Below are 14,246 nucleotides of genomic sequence, written 5' to 3'. Positions count from 1 at the left end.
TCTTGGAAAACCAATGCTCTAGAAAAGCAAAATTGTGAACACTACAATAGTACTTTTACGTAAGGCACAAAGCTGCTCTGCTCAATATTAAACTTTTGGATGCCTATTCTTCTTCAAAGATAACGACAATACATTATATATTTTTTTTACCTTGGAGAATGTGCTATTCTGTGCATTTTGAATTACTAACTAAATTAATTAGACTATATGAAGTTGAAAGTGTCGTAACAAACCTGCCACACCTATCTTGTATCTCTGCCCATGACTTGGCTGAGAAAGGAATGCAAATAACCAAACACAACTTGTACCGGCCGTTTTCAGATGCATTTTCATGAAGACATCTCAACCATGAATGCTACACCCACCACCGACGGACCCAATCACAAGAAGTCATGCCAACCAAATAAATAAGCAGGTGAATTCAAATAATCTTTGAGCCCATGGAGAAATAAATTTTGCCACAAAGAATTTTGAGAGGATCTGATGGCTTCAACTTTTTTTTTTCCTTTGATCTTTTGTTGTACCATCACCAACCTGGAAGACCAACGTGGCAATAGGACATATCAGCAGAAGCTACTTCAAGTTTACTTTCCAACCCAACAAACCTTTCATCATTTAGAGGTGTGTAGCCAAATTCATGACCGTTTTGGTTGGAGGTCTCGAGATTGGTTTCAAGAAGCTACTGAATAACTCCCCAAAGTTGATTGCTTATTCCAAGAGGAAAGCCATGCAAAGTCCCGAGTCTCTTTGAATCCTTTCACACCTAGTTAAGGGGGACTGTCCTTGGTTATACAGCCCCATTTTCCCCATTCTTTTAGACTACCCACAATGGGGGTATCATAGGTAGTATCATGCATTCCATGCATGCAAAATGCTGATATGGCAGTGCTATTAAGGAGGAGAGAGAGGATACTAGTATCATAGGTAGATACGGTATCATAGCACATACTACTAGAAAAATTAATGTCAAGTAAATCTTGTACATCTATTTGCATTGAGATTCTACAAAACAATTAATATATGAAGACTATGATACTAGTATATGATACCATACATTGTGGAGATAGTAATATGTAGTAGTATCATATGCATGATACTTCTATATGATACTATGCATTGTGACTAGTCTTAGGGGTCTTTTGTCATACCATTCAGTTACAAGCTTATGTAGCAAGACCACGAGAGATACTTACTACATTGCTCTTGCAAGTTTATTTGGTTAGCGAGAAGGATCCTATGGTCCCCTCCTAATTTGTGCTCTAAGGTTCCGGCCATTTTGTGTTCATTAGTCATGGTTTGTGGTTCTTCGGTTATTCAGACACTAGGTCGGAGTTCTTGCAGCTTTGACCAGCCTTGCCCAATGTATGGATTGTATCCAACTTTGGAAGGTTAAAGCTAGTTATCCTCACTCAATGTATCTAGTTATCCCCTCCCCATTCGATACTATGACATGAAGATCATGCCACTCTCGGGTGTGAATTCCTCTAGTGGGTTTGCGCCTATATCATGCTCTTACATACTTTATTTACCTAGGAGAATGTGCTCTTGGGTGCATTTTTAATTACTGACTAAATTAATTAGGATATATGAAATTTCAAAGTGTCGTTGATTACCTTTACTTTGTTGTCTTCTTTTATGAATAAAAGAGAGCCAATGCAACATGCCCCACCACCTTATCTTTGCCCATGACTTGGTTGAGGAAGGAGTGCAAATAACTAAACACTTGCAACTTGCACCCCATATTCATATGGACTTGATGCAAGCTCACATATGTTAGGATCCCCAGCTTTTGCGTTATTAGCTAGTTAGTTTCACTATGTTGTGTGGCTATGTGCCTAGTCATATTTTCTCATGTCAATATTGCCTCTGTCATCGTGTTTGTTTGTTTGTTTGTTTGTTTGTTTGTTTATTTGTTTGTTTGTTTGGATATTACCTCTTTGAAGGACCCACTCATTTTATGGATAGAATAAATATTATGGCTAAACCCAAAGGGGTGCGGAATGGCTTGTCTTTTACGGATCTTGATATTTTTTGTGAAGTGATGAGCATAATTGTAAATATTGGATAATTAAATGGAATATTATTTGTAGACCTAAAGATCCGGTGATTTAGGCATCGAGGTGCTAGATCTAAAAATAATAATTACTAAACAAAAAAGGTGTGTGTCTACAATTTCAACACAATAAGTATCTTCAAAATAAAATTGTTCCAAGTGCGCGCAAATCCTATCGACTCCCCCTTCTGGAAAGATATATTGCGAGTTAAAGCATATTTTTGTAGAAGAGGTGAAAGGGAATTTCCCTCCCTAAGTGGTTTTAGTGTTAGTGAATATATGATTAGTGTACTAATCATGTGCTTGAGATTTATGAAAGTGCCTAGGAACGCCGTGGAGGGGGCATCGGTCATTGGAGACCCCTCGATGTGAAAGGTGAAATGAAAAGTCATCCCAACAATTTTCATTATTGTGACGTTGATGCATGTAAAATGCATACATGAAGTTTGTCCTTTATTAGAATGAATTCCCACATATTTGCAACATATATGATGATAATACCATGTTTTACATTGATTTATGGGGATTTACAAATTATCCCATTTATTTGGTTTATACTCTGTAGAACAGGATTTCTCTATTTTGTGTATTTTTTACTTTCAGAGACCTATACGGAGTCAAATTGAGCTAGGATTTCTGGAGGGACATTTTTTCATCGGGATAAGCAACCTGGACCTCGGAAGCACACCTGGAGAGGCCAGAGGCCCAAAAGAGACCAGGAGGTGCGCCCAGACATGTAGGGCATGCCAACCCCTCTATTTTGGTCGTCGATTGTCGAAATCGATTGATTTATTTGCCCACCAATGTATTTTGACCTAAAATCACTATATATATGCCCCCCCAGGGTTCTCGGGAGGAGAGCGCCGCAGAAACACCGAAACACGAAAACAGAGGCTGCAACAGCGAAAATTGGAGGGGGGGAGCCGCCGCCGGAGGGATCTCCACCTTCTCCAACGTCTTCCTCATCATCACCATGATCAAGGGGAGTGATCCACCTTTGTACTATGGGTTTGTGGCAGTATCTTGATCTATTTCTCTCATGTTCTTCATAGTTTTAGTGCCATATGAGCTGCCCAATATGATTATGGTCATATTTGTAATACCTATGTGGTGGATATTTATTCTATGATATGATGCGATGATATTTTGCTACACTTTGTGTAAGATGTATTGATAGATGCATATTATGTACCCCGTTCTTAAGTATTGGTTTTGATCCAACTTTTATACAAGAACGTGTGTGAGGTGATGTGTGTGTTAGACTTAATAACATGGTTTTAGTGATTGAATAGTGACAAAAAATTCATGATCTATTATGGATTTGTCTTTTCTTTTGCTATCTCACTAGGGATAAAGTGAATGCATGTGCTATGTTCATTACCGTGACAAAAGTAATGATATTGTTTGTTCAAGGTAGCATATTTGATATTCAAACATCATGTCAAAAAGTACTTAGTTATACTCTGTTAATTCTTAATACAAGATTGCTCGAAGTTATTCCTATCTTGTGGAGTGTAAGAGACATGTGTTGCATCATCTCTATGTTAGGACGTGATGCCCATATAGATGTTTATCTTATACATGTTAGAGTTATTTTCTTCATATCTTATTGATAAATTGTTATTGTCCACTACAACTTAAAAGAGAGAGTAGAAAAGTGAACCCATGAACCCCCGGTTCAATTTTAATCATAAGAAACACCTTCCCATCAATTTTATCTTACTACTTTTTATTTGTAGCACTATTTTAATCCTAAAATACAAAAATACTTTTCTTTCTTATTCGCACTCAAACCCCCAAAACAAACAAATCTTTACCACTTTTATTTAGTTTATTTCAGTTGCTTAGTTTACTTTACTTTGGTTATTACTTTATTTACTTTTATTTATACGAAACCTTATGCTTGACAATCACATGGTGGAGTTGGGGACACAAGGCTTTATTTTATTTTGCAGGATTGCTAGAAGAAGAGAGTGAGTGACAACTCTTTATGGCATTCTCCGAGAGTTTGATATAAACCCTTGAGTCACTCTTGTAGAAAAACTACTCTGCTGACACAACACTCTGCACTAGAGTCCCAACGTCATCAGACGTTAGGAAAGCATGTACTATCAAGTAGATGGTCCGCTTTGGAAGGTATGGGTGGAATCAAAACATGTATATTTTCATCCACTAACCTTTGCCTGGTGAGAGAGAGAGAGCCTACCCTAGATATTTGGTGTGAAATCCCGAAGTTGTAGTTAGCTAGAACAAGAACTTCGAGCGTTCCACCCTGGAATTTCCTTCCAAAACTTCCTAGTTGAACACCGAGGGTATCCAGAGTGTTGCGTTGATGCATGTAAAATGCATACATGAATTTTGTACTTTATTAACACATATTATATAATGTTATTTTCATGCGTTTATATTGATACCCCTTTATTTGGGTTATAACTCTGCAGAACAGAAAACTCTTACTTTGTGTATTTTCACTTTCAAAGATCTATACGGAGTTAAATTGAGCAAGGATGTTGGTGATTGTTGTTGGGTTGAGTTCTTGAAATTTCTAGCCTAGTTATCTTACAAATCTTATAGAGTTCAGGCAACCCGTAGTTGCAGTCGTGACCAACCTATATAGTTCTTCAGTGATCCGGCCTTATCCTCCACTGAACCAAGGACTGGATACCATCGAGACACTTGCACACTTGTTCCTTTGAACATTGTATCCGATCGATGATGCCTCCGGCCTGGTCCACCATGCACACATTGTGGGTAACAGCTTCCAAACGGGGCCATGAGAATGATCCCTAACTAAAGGGCAATCTAAGGAGGACATATCTGTGTGTAATCTATGTCCATCACTGTCACTTGTATCACCCCTTTAATCATGCAAGTAATCCACTAACAAGAGTTCAAGAGAGTGCAAGACCAGGGAGGGGACCAAGCTAGCCCCTACTACTGTGCACCCACACAAAGCCATCTGCTAGGTTTACAAAACACCAATCGCATCAACAAGAAGATTAAATCATACATTGTGTCTTGGTGATCTCTGTCAGACTCAGGCGTCTACAGAGCCATGTACACATCACCACACACTTGATTGATATAATTTCAGTCGTTTTCCCACCTTATATTGTGAGACATACAACACATTCAGAGGTACGTACCGACAAGATAAGGATTGAAATAGGCAAGCACACATACACATACACATATACTCGCTGTGCTTCATTTACGTTCACATTCAGGCCAACAGCTCTTGATTCTCCCTTCCATCTATAATTCCAGCACCAAGTCTGCATCAAGTCACAAAGACAGTTCGAGTGTAAGTACAGTGCACTGTGCATCGTCCTACAGTAGTACCTTGTTGATAGCTAGCTAATCCTTGAAGATTCTCCAAAACTAGCAACGAACATTTCACTGTCAAGTGTCCATTTTAGTGATGCGATTACTATGCTAGGTGGTTGCAAGAGTGATGGGTGGATAGGAACATGCATGCACCAGCATTATTACACTGAATGGAGAAAAATAATACTACTACTGTATTGCACTCACAGTCTGCGTCCGTCTTGATCCAGTGGCCGCTCTTGTTGGCGTTCAGCTCGCCGCTGTCACCAGGGGAGGCGCTGAAGGAGCGCTTGGTGCAGCATCCGAGGCTCAGCATGCGCGGCCGGGTGGTCTTCGGCGAGGCCGTCGGCTCGTCGGTACCACCGCCGCCGTCCTCCGGACCACAGCGTTTGCGGGTTTTCTTGGTTAGGTTCCTCGTCAGTATCGTGCTTTCAGGGTAGACTTTCCTGTGGAAGATTTGAAGGATCTGCAATGAGCAAATCCTTCTTACTTTCAGAACTCTGTCCGATGTTTGATGAATTCACGAAATTCACTGCATTATATTGTTGTTTGTATGATGATAGGTAATATAACTGAGCAGCGCATATTTATCCAGTGAAATGTCTCTCAAATCACTTATTAAGATTTTTTGTTCAGTCAAATCCTTTCGCTAACAAAAAAAAAGGTAAAAATCATCTCAAAGAAACGGGAAGGAAAAGCAAGAGTGTCTAGACGGATAAATAAATTAGTCCAGCATCTTCGTAAGTCGTAATAAGAGGCTAAGGATACAATGACAAATGAAATGTCCATCAAGAAAGCTAGGATCCATAAAGATAACATTAGACAAGAGTTTGCAAACAAATTGACATGTCAAGTTGTCAACTCAGTGCCCCTATTATTAGCATATGGATTGTTTCAACATGGCATATGCCACTTAAGTTTCAGCTCTTCGTGACATATTTTTTAAGATGTGATTCTAACTCACTTGGTTAGAGAAATAGATGTACAACCCAGACATCTAGGTTCTTATTATTAAAAAAAAAACACTATAGGGGCTTTCCCTACCGTATTTTTTTTAAAAGGTTCGCCACTAAATAATCTCAACAGATTCTTCCATCACTAACCAGGTGATTTCTTATTAAGTCCAATTAAACTGTAATTGTAAATATTTACTAATTGAGAAAATATTTTATTAGAAGTTCAAAAACTTACTGGAACATTAATATTATATTTTAAGATAGTAAGTCTGGATGGTACTATTTTGATGTGACCATTGAGCTATTAGCAACAATTTATTTCAAGACCCTTAGTTACGAGAATATATCTCTGCTCAAATTATATATACTCCACGCATACCAAAGTAAGGTTACAGAAAATCTTACAAGCCAAATAGTAGCAGAATCTCAAACAATGTAGTATGCCAAAGAACAAATTTACTAAAAGAAAACGAAGAAGAACGGTACCTTCTTAAATTTGCTTTTAGTCGTTGCACTATCCGGCTCTCCATCGCCACCGGCGCCTTTCTCATCCTTCACCCTCCTCTTCTTCATCCTCTTGTGACGGCCGCCGTCCCCTTTCCCTTGCTTCCCTTCATCCCTCTCCCCGCCGTCTTCCCCCTCCGCGACGGCGACTAGTGCTACCTTGTCTTCGACGAAGCGTGTGCGCATGAACAGCTCGCCGAGTGAGGTTCGCCGGCCACCGCCGTCCGGTTTGTCAGGTCGCGACTCGGCGTCACTGCAGACCGGGGAGCCGAATAGGAAGCCCTGCAGCGGGCAGTCGACGCCCATGGCGAAGCTCACCCGCGCGGACGGAATGTCGCTGCCCCCGAGGACCTTCTCCAGCTCGGAGCTCACCAGCATGAGGTCGTCCTCCGTTGGCGTGTCATCGTCCTTCTCCGCGACGGCGTCAATGGTGCACATCTCCTTCTCCACAGCGGCGTCCTCGGCCTCAGGCTGTAGGTAGGTGAAGGTGGGCGTGACAGTACCATCGTCAGCTTCATCCACGGTGCCATCGGCATCAATGCTCTCCACGTCGACGTGATCGTAATCTTCGTCGTTGTCCTCGTGGTCGCTAGGGATGTCAAAGTCGGCGAAGCCCAGCGTGCCAATGGCGAGGAGGCCACTCCCGCTAAAGGTGAAGTGCTCGTCCGCACTGACCAGCGGCGAAGGATGGTTGGCGGCAAAGCCATCGTCACCGAAGTATTCGTCGTCCGGTGAGGCTAGTCCGGTGATGCAATTGCAGGCCCCACCTACAGTCGCAGATTAATATCCATGCATTTTCTAAATCATCGCAATTGTTAATCACGGGACTTTCCTAACTCTGAGTTGAAGACACAAAAGAGATGACGTTGGACATGTGCGGAGACTTGTCAACATCAATTGTAGTAATAAGACATTATATTTTGGAATTTTGCTAGTTCATGCTCAGTTAAATTTTAAACTATTAGATTTGGTTCAATATTCATGCTAGTTATCAGTTGCAGCACGAGTTGTAACTGAGATTTGATGATATCATTTAATTGAGAACCAATCGAAGAAATAGCAACACCCTTATATTTTCGTTAATTAGGCGGCAGTGGAAGGGGCAGCCCGTTTGGAAAACAAATTGCGCAAAGGCTCGTCAAATTCAATAGCATTACTGGAATATAATCTAATTGTGCTAAACTAGCTTTATACTAGTCTGAAATTCAACTCGGCTCCCGGGTGCGTATGCTCCATCTACCGCTCTATTTTATAAGATTAGAGTTAAAAAGATGCTAGTAAGCTAAATGATGAAATCAAACAAGATTACAGAAACCCCAAGTGTAGCCCGAGCTACGGATGGCCTGCTTTTTCTTTCAATATTCAAAAAAAAAAGCATATTAGAGTTTTTAGAAAAATCTGAAAAAAAAACTAGATGCATATAATGTTGTAATTTATGAATGTGCAAAAGTTTAACTTCAAATACCTTATAATTTGTGGCTACAAAAAATTAACAAAATATGACAGGTTTGAGAGGTTTGAAATTGTACACTATTCACTAACAGATTGATGCACTAGCCAATTAAACCAAAAGTTCAAACTGATGAAAAGAGACTAGGCAGTGTATTTATATTTAACACTTCCCCTCACGTCTAGGCTATATTAGACCTTAGCGTGGATTCGGTGCAGGCTGCAGAATCTTTTTTCTTTTATTTTAATACTGTGTGAGCATGGTCTTGAACATGAGACCCCTTAGTTCTGATACCATGAAAGATTGTTACACTAGCCAAATAAACCAAAAGTAACTGGAAAGAGACTAAGCTGTGTATTTATATTTAACATGAGAGGTTTGAAATTTTGCTCTATTCACTACTTTAGATGAGAAATTTTGTTATTTTTATATAGCTCCGAATATAAAGTATTTTGAGCTTAGATTTTTTTGAATCTTCAGAATATTTTATTATATTTTATTTCTAAAAATGGGGTATCTTTACGCCGAACTATATTTGTCCGTACTCGACAAGACTGGTTGGTCATAGTATTGCCAAACAAAATTCCCCCAATTTCAAAAAGAAAAAAGAATACCCTCTACCCTACTAGCAACCTCCTCTCTATTGCATGATGTGTCATCTTCCTAAGAAATAATGCCTCCTGATTAAAAAATACATATATACTGACATGGTAGTAGCAGAGTGAGATTGCTCAGTTCGCGTTGCTATTCCTGATGGAAGATGTGGAGTGTGCCATGTCCAATGTGATGAATAGTAGGATGGTAAAGAAACGTGCATAAGCTTTCTGAGGTGGTCCCTCCCAACTATTCGAACCCATGGTCTATAATTGTACAATAATAACGAAATAATATCTTCTTTACACCGCGTCAAGTTTATGTGTTCACGGGTACCATAGTTTGTATTTATATGAAGCCGCTACAAATTGTCACCGACACTTGCATCTCATATCTATTCGAACCCATAGTCTAATTGCTGTGGAACTTTGCGGAGTAGTTTTTGGTGACCAGTGACCTTTCGGTTTTACCCGCTCTTTGTTGGATCAGAAATAATAACCAAGAGATCAACATAAAAATGTTACTATTTTCTATCTATGATTATGAATGAGTGCATCAACATAGTTAGTGAGCGTACCTCCGCCGACATTGAACTCTTTGAACACGTCATTATTGCTCCGTAGCTTTCGGTGCATCCAACCTAGGAGCTGGTACATGAAGAACATTGAGGGTGACTGAACTGTCATTTCAATTTTCTTAATTCGAAGTGAGCCCTTTAATGAAATGTTTTGATGTGATTAGGTAAATCAAACAGACACAGGTTGTTACAGCATTTCAAACAAATAAATAAAACTGAAAAATTAACAATCAAGAGAAGGGACATGTTCTGTAAAAAAAAAAGATCGTGTAGGCCGTTCTGTCTTGAGGAAATGGTGCTTGAAAAATGGTAGTAGCCAGCATAATAAGAAAGCAGTCAAAGCGCTTCCGCCACATCATCTATACTGTACTACGTAAATTCTCGCAGGATTATTCTTTGTGTCTCTTCTCTGTACCGGCATCTAGCTAGCTTAGAACTACACGGGCACTGTACTCATAGTCCTATCTCTCTGCTCCCTCAAGATCGCGGCCATGCTCCACCAAGGCTCTGCCAGAAGCACGCGTGAACATTGAGCATGATCGCCGCCGCAGCCCTGCTAGCTACAGTCGAGGTGCCGCCTGCCAGACTAGCACCGTCTCTTCCTCGCGTGCTTGCCTCGACGCTAGCGGCATGAGCTCGCCGCCGGCCGCTGCTCGGCACGGATATGCCTCTCCTTCAACCCACCCACACCCCGCGAGTATCGTCGACGCGCAGCTCTAATCCTACTTAGTTGCTAAGACTAGGAGTTCGGGACCGGCTCACCCAAAGTAATGGAAGATCAGTTGCTTGAAATCAGTGTAGAACAATCAGGTAATAAATGGAAGAAAAAGAAAGGAACAGACAGCGATATGATGATGAGGGATTGAGGAAGGAAGGCACTGACCGTCATCTTGGAGAGGCTTGCGTAGCTTACCAGGGAGCCAGAGTGATGAGGGCGGCATTAATAGAGGAAGAAGAGCGAAGGCACTGCAGATGCAGGAGTGATCCATCATCATCAGTCGGTAGATGGAAACACGGGGAAGGGAACAAACTGTCGAGTAGGGGCCAGCTCGCATGTAAGCTAGCTAGCCGTATTGCAGCCACTCCAGTCCAGTCCATGCAAGCCCGTACTTTGTAGCCTTGTATGTGACTCAACCCAAGTTGGGGTTGTCAAAGTACAGCTTGTCCACATGAGCATGTCACCGGCGACGTGCACGCGCGCGTGTGTGTCAGTGATCACTTTCAGTTCACATCAGCAGGTATATGCATGCTTGTGTCGTGCTTTTGCTCTCCCTCATATTGCCCGTGCTTTTATTTTAGGAAGATGGTGATAAAATGTGTTGGGAGAGTTAAGCTGACAGTAAATTCAGACCTGGTATCTAAGAACATATCGACATGACACAACCAGATAAGCGGCATGAGCAGTTCTGGAAGCTAGCTGGATAGCATAATATATACATGAAACCAAGGGTGTGATTGGTAGCTAGCATGATGTTCAACTCGGTCTTGGGATGCAAATTTTGGTGTTTGGTAGCCTACGTCAGTCAGGGCCGGCCCTTGGGAGGGGCTGCGGCCGCCCAGGGCCCCAAAATTCTAGGGGTCTAATTGGGCACCCCTTAGCTAACCATCGCTAAGGGGAAACCGTTTATGGGCCTAGCCAATTAGTTTGGTTATTTCAAAAAAAAAGATTCGAAAATTAGTTTAGATTTCAAATTTACCCAGATTCAAAATTTGCTTAGATTTAAAATTTGCCTAAATTCAAAATTTACTCAGATTTAAAATTAGCTAATATCAAATATTTGCTTACTTTGAAATTTGCTTAACTTTAAATTTGCTCCACTTTAAAATTTATTAAAAATAAAAAAATAAAAAATAAAAAATCGAAAAAATCTGAGAAAAACCGAAAGAAAACTGAAACCCAAGAAAAACCTGAAAAAACTAGACAAAAAACCTAAAAACCGAGGCCTGGAGCCTGTTGATGGGCCGCGGCCCAAACTCTCTCCGCGGTGAAACCACGTGGGCGATAGTTTATACCCATCACCCCGCAGGTGATGGATAGGATTTGCCGGCCTAATTCCAGGTATGCATGTACAGAGTTACTTTTTTTTTTGAGAAATATGTACAGAGTTACCTACTTATGTACAGCTGAATAAAAAGCGTTTGGGCCTTGACGTGATTGACTAGGAACTGAACGCGCTTTGGAAAGGAATCGTCCAATCCATCAACGACTCGGTAGCGCGTGCTATGGGCTCGGCCCGTTTACTTTGCGTTGCTTTCGTTCGGTCGTTTCGCTTCCCTGCGTTCCTTCGTTTCGTACCGGGAGGGTGGATGGAAGGAAACCGTCGCCTGGAGTTGCTGCCAGCCTGCCACGTTAAGAGTACCTCCAGGCGGCTCCAGGGCGAAACACGGAGGAAACTAACGTCAGATTGGATGAAAATAGGGCGTGGAGAAAACCAATTTCCCAGTCCAACAGCTGCGATAATTTTAAAAATTCGTCTTCCCGCTACACAAAAGTATCGTCCAATAGTTTGGCAATCAGATCAACTACATATCGACGATCTAAACAGAAACTAGACGATAACAGAGACATCAACAGTCCCTTCATGCGCCTTCTCTGCCGCGGAGTCGGGCAGCGATGCATCGTTGGCCGCCGGAGTCACAACGGCGGGAGTGGACGTCGGAGGAGAGGACGAAGCACTCGACGGAGGGTTGGAGGATGTCTTGGCGATGGGCGTCGTACCAGACCCTCGTCTCCTCGTCCATCTTGCCTTCGTTGTCGCCGATTAGGAACGCCATGTCGGTGTTCCTCTTCTTCGCCGCGGAGGTTGCCTTCAGCAAGGCGATCCGGACCGGACGCCTTAGTTAGCGAGCATCTCCTTCCACCTGACGTCGTACTTGTCGTCCCCCCCCCCCCCCCCCCGACGGCGTGCGCCCTCACGTCGGCCTAGCACTTGTCGAAAGACGCCTGCAACCTTTAGGCGAGATGGCCCGCCTTCTTAAGTTCTTTCAGCTTCTTCTGGCCGAGCTCGGGGCGGCCCGCCGACGCGGCAGTGGCTGGAACATCGGGCTTGTACTGCTCGTCCTTGTTCTTCGCGAGGTTCTGGCGTACGTCCACCCACTTCTCGCAATTCTTGATGCGCGCGAAGAAGTTGAGGTACTTGAAGGTTGTCCATGTTGGGTATTATCTCCCGATCTGGCACATGCTCCTGGCACATGCTCTGCATTCCTGTCCTCCACCTATGTTCTCGGTTCTAAGATATGGTCTTCATCTCTTCTACATATTGTGTTGCATCTTGTTCTTTCACATCCACCCATGTTCCCGATTCTAATCAATCCATTGTTACTTTCATATCCAAGCGTGCATGGAAGATGGTGGGCATTTGGGCGTCGTCGTAGTATCGTGCGAGGAGGATGGTGGCCATGTTTGTTGTAGTACCGTGATAGGTGGATGGTAGTCATGTCTTTGTCGCCGCATAGTACCATGTGTGTGTGGAGAATATCGCATAATAGAGAGGAGCTCAAGAATAGGATTAGATAGGGTTTTCACTTATCTCAGGACAAGTGGAGAAATCTAGATTTCTCCATCTATCTCTTTGCGATTTTTTTCTTTTGGAGATGCATGGGATTTTCACCAATGCAAAGTGGTTGCGGTGCAATACCAGTGTAGCAAAATTGGAATTTTATATCTGAATGAAATAGAAATTACTTTCTGAATGAAGAAATAGATCACTTGATTATGATTTTCTGATCATGATTAATTCAGGTGTCGTAAAAGATCTACTAAACATGACATAAATATGCACCCACTTTTTTGTATCACGACACTAAATTTTGCATCGTCAATTAAAGTACCGAGTCAATTCCGCATTTATGTCACGTATGAGAGAGCATGATAGATACGTAAGTGTTGCGAGAAAACAAAACACCTGTCTCCATTTTCGTGACACAATTATTCTTGGTGGCTTTTATTTGCGGCCTCAGTGTGAGCACAATGATTAGGCACGTGCCTCGGTGTTCAAAACCTCCAGGGACCGCATGCGCTATTGTAGTGACGATCAACTGGCAACACTCGTGATATGGGAAGATCAAGGAGAGCTTCTTCATCGCTTTCGGGAAGCGCCAACTTAGGAACAAGCTGCTTCTCAACAAGGGGACATGTCACTCACCATGACCCAACAACAACGGCGACGCCTACCTCAAGTACTCCATCAACAACTGTGGATGAGGGGAGCGAACATGCTGCAGAAGACATGCCACCTATACTCCAGGGAAAATATACACATAGGACCAACCCACGATATGGGTGAAGCTCAACCAACGTTAAAGATGACACACATCTCTACTTATATCCTAGGAAGCATTACGAAGAGGGTGTCAATGAACTAGAACCCTAAAGGCATCCAACTCTACTCTCAATCCTTAGTTCTCCATCTACTCTTGTATCGAATTTGAGTGATATCCATAGTGGATAGGGATGCAACCAGGAAAATTACACAATGGGGGAAATTGCATGTAAATAGCTTGGAGGGACCACATAGGTAAATTTGCAGGTCAAATCTACATTTCAATTAGGGATTTTTTTAGAAAAAAAATCACCATGGGGGAGGGGCCATGGCCCTAGCCTGCCCCTATTAGCTCCATCCCTCATAGTGGGAGCTTAACAACAACCTCTATGGAGACTGGAGTTTTGCAACGCCCACGAGCGTAGGTGTACCGATGTCGGATACGCCAAGAGAGATTTCTTACGATCCCCCATTACACACCCTATAAGATCTCTAACCAAGAAACCCCCATGAGAACGACAAC

General features: G+C 42.2%; 1 protein-coding gene across 1 annotated transcript; it reads right to left on the bottom strand.

The window, feature by feature from the left end:
* Positions 1-5,020: 5,020 nt before the first annotated feature.
* On the bottom strand, positions 5,021-10,425 carry LOC127296933 (protein LAZY 1). Its single transcript, XM_051327182.2, has 5 exons — positions 10,345-10,425; positions 9,462-9,531; positions 6,823-7,607; positions 5,588-5,846; positions 5,021-5,328 (listed from the first exon to the last, which is right to left on the bottom strand). Exons 1-5 carry the CDS (start codon positions 10,348-10,350, stop codon positions 5,309-5,311), a joined length of 1,140 nt encoding a protein of 379 aa, XP_051183142.1. The 5' UTR covers positions 10,351-10,425; the 3' UTR covers positions 5,021-5,308.
* Positions 10,426-14,246: the final 3,821 nt, after the last annotated feature.

This window comes from Lolium perenne, chromosome 4 (genome assembly GCF_019359855.2).
Source record: "Lolium perenne isolate Kyuss_39 chromosome 4, Kyuss_2.0, whole genome shotgun sequence".
NCBI classification, from domain to species: domain Eukaryota; kingdom Viridiplantae; phylum Streptophyta; class Magnoliopsida; order Poales; family Poaceae; genus Lolium; species Lolium perenne.
The sequence above is the reverse complement of the archived record's forward strand: the minus strand, read 5'-3'. Positions and strand labels throughout refer to the sequence as shown.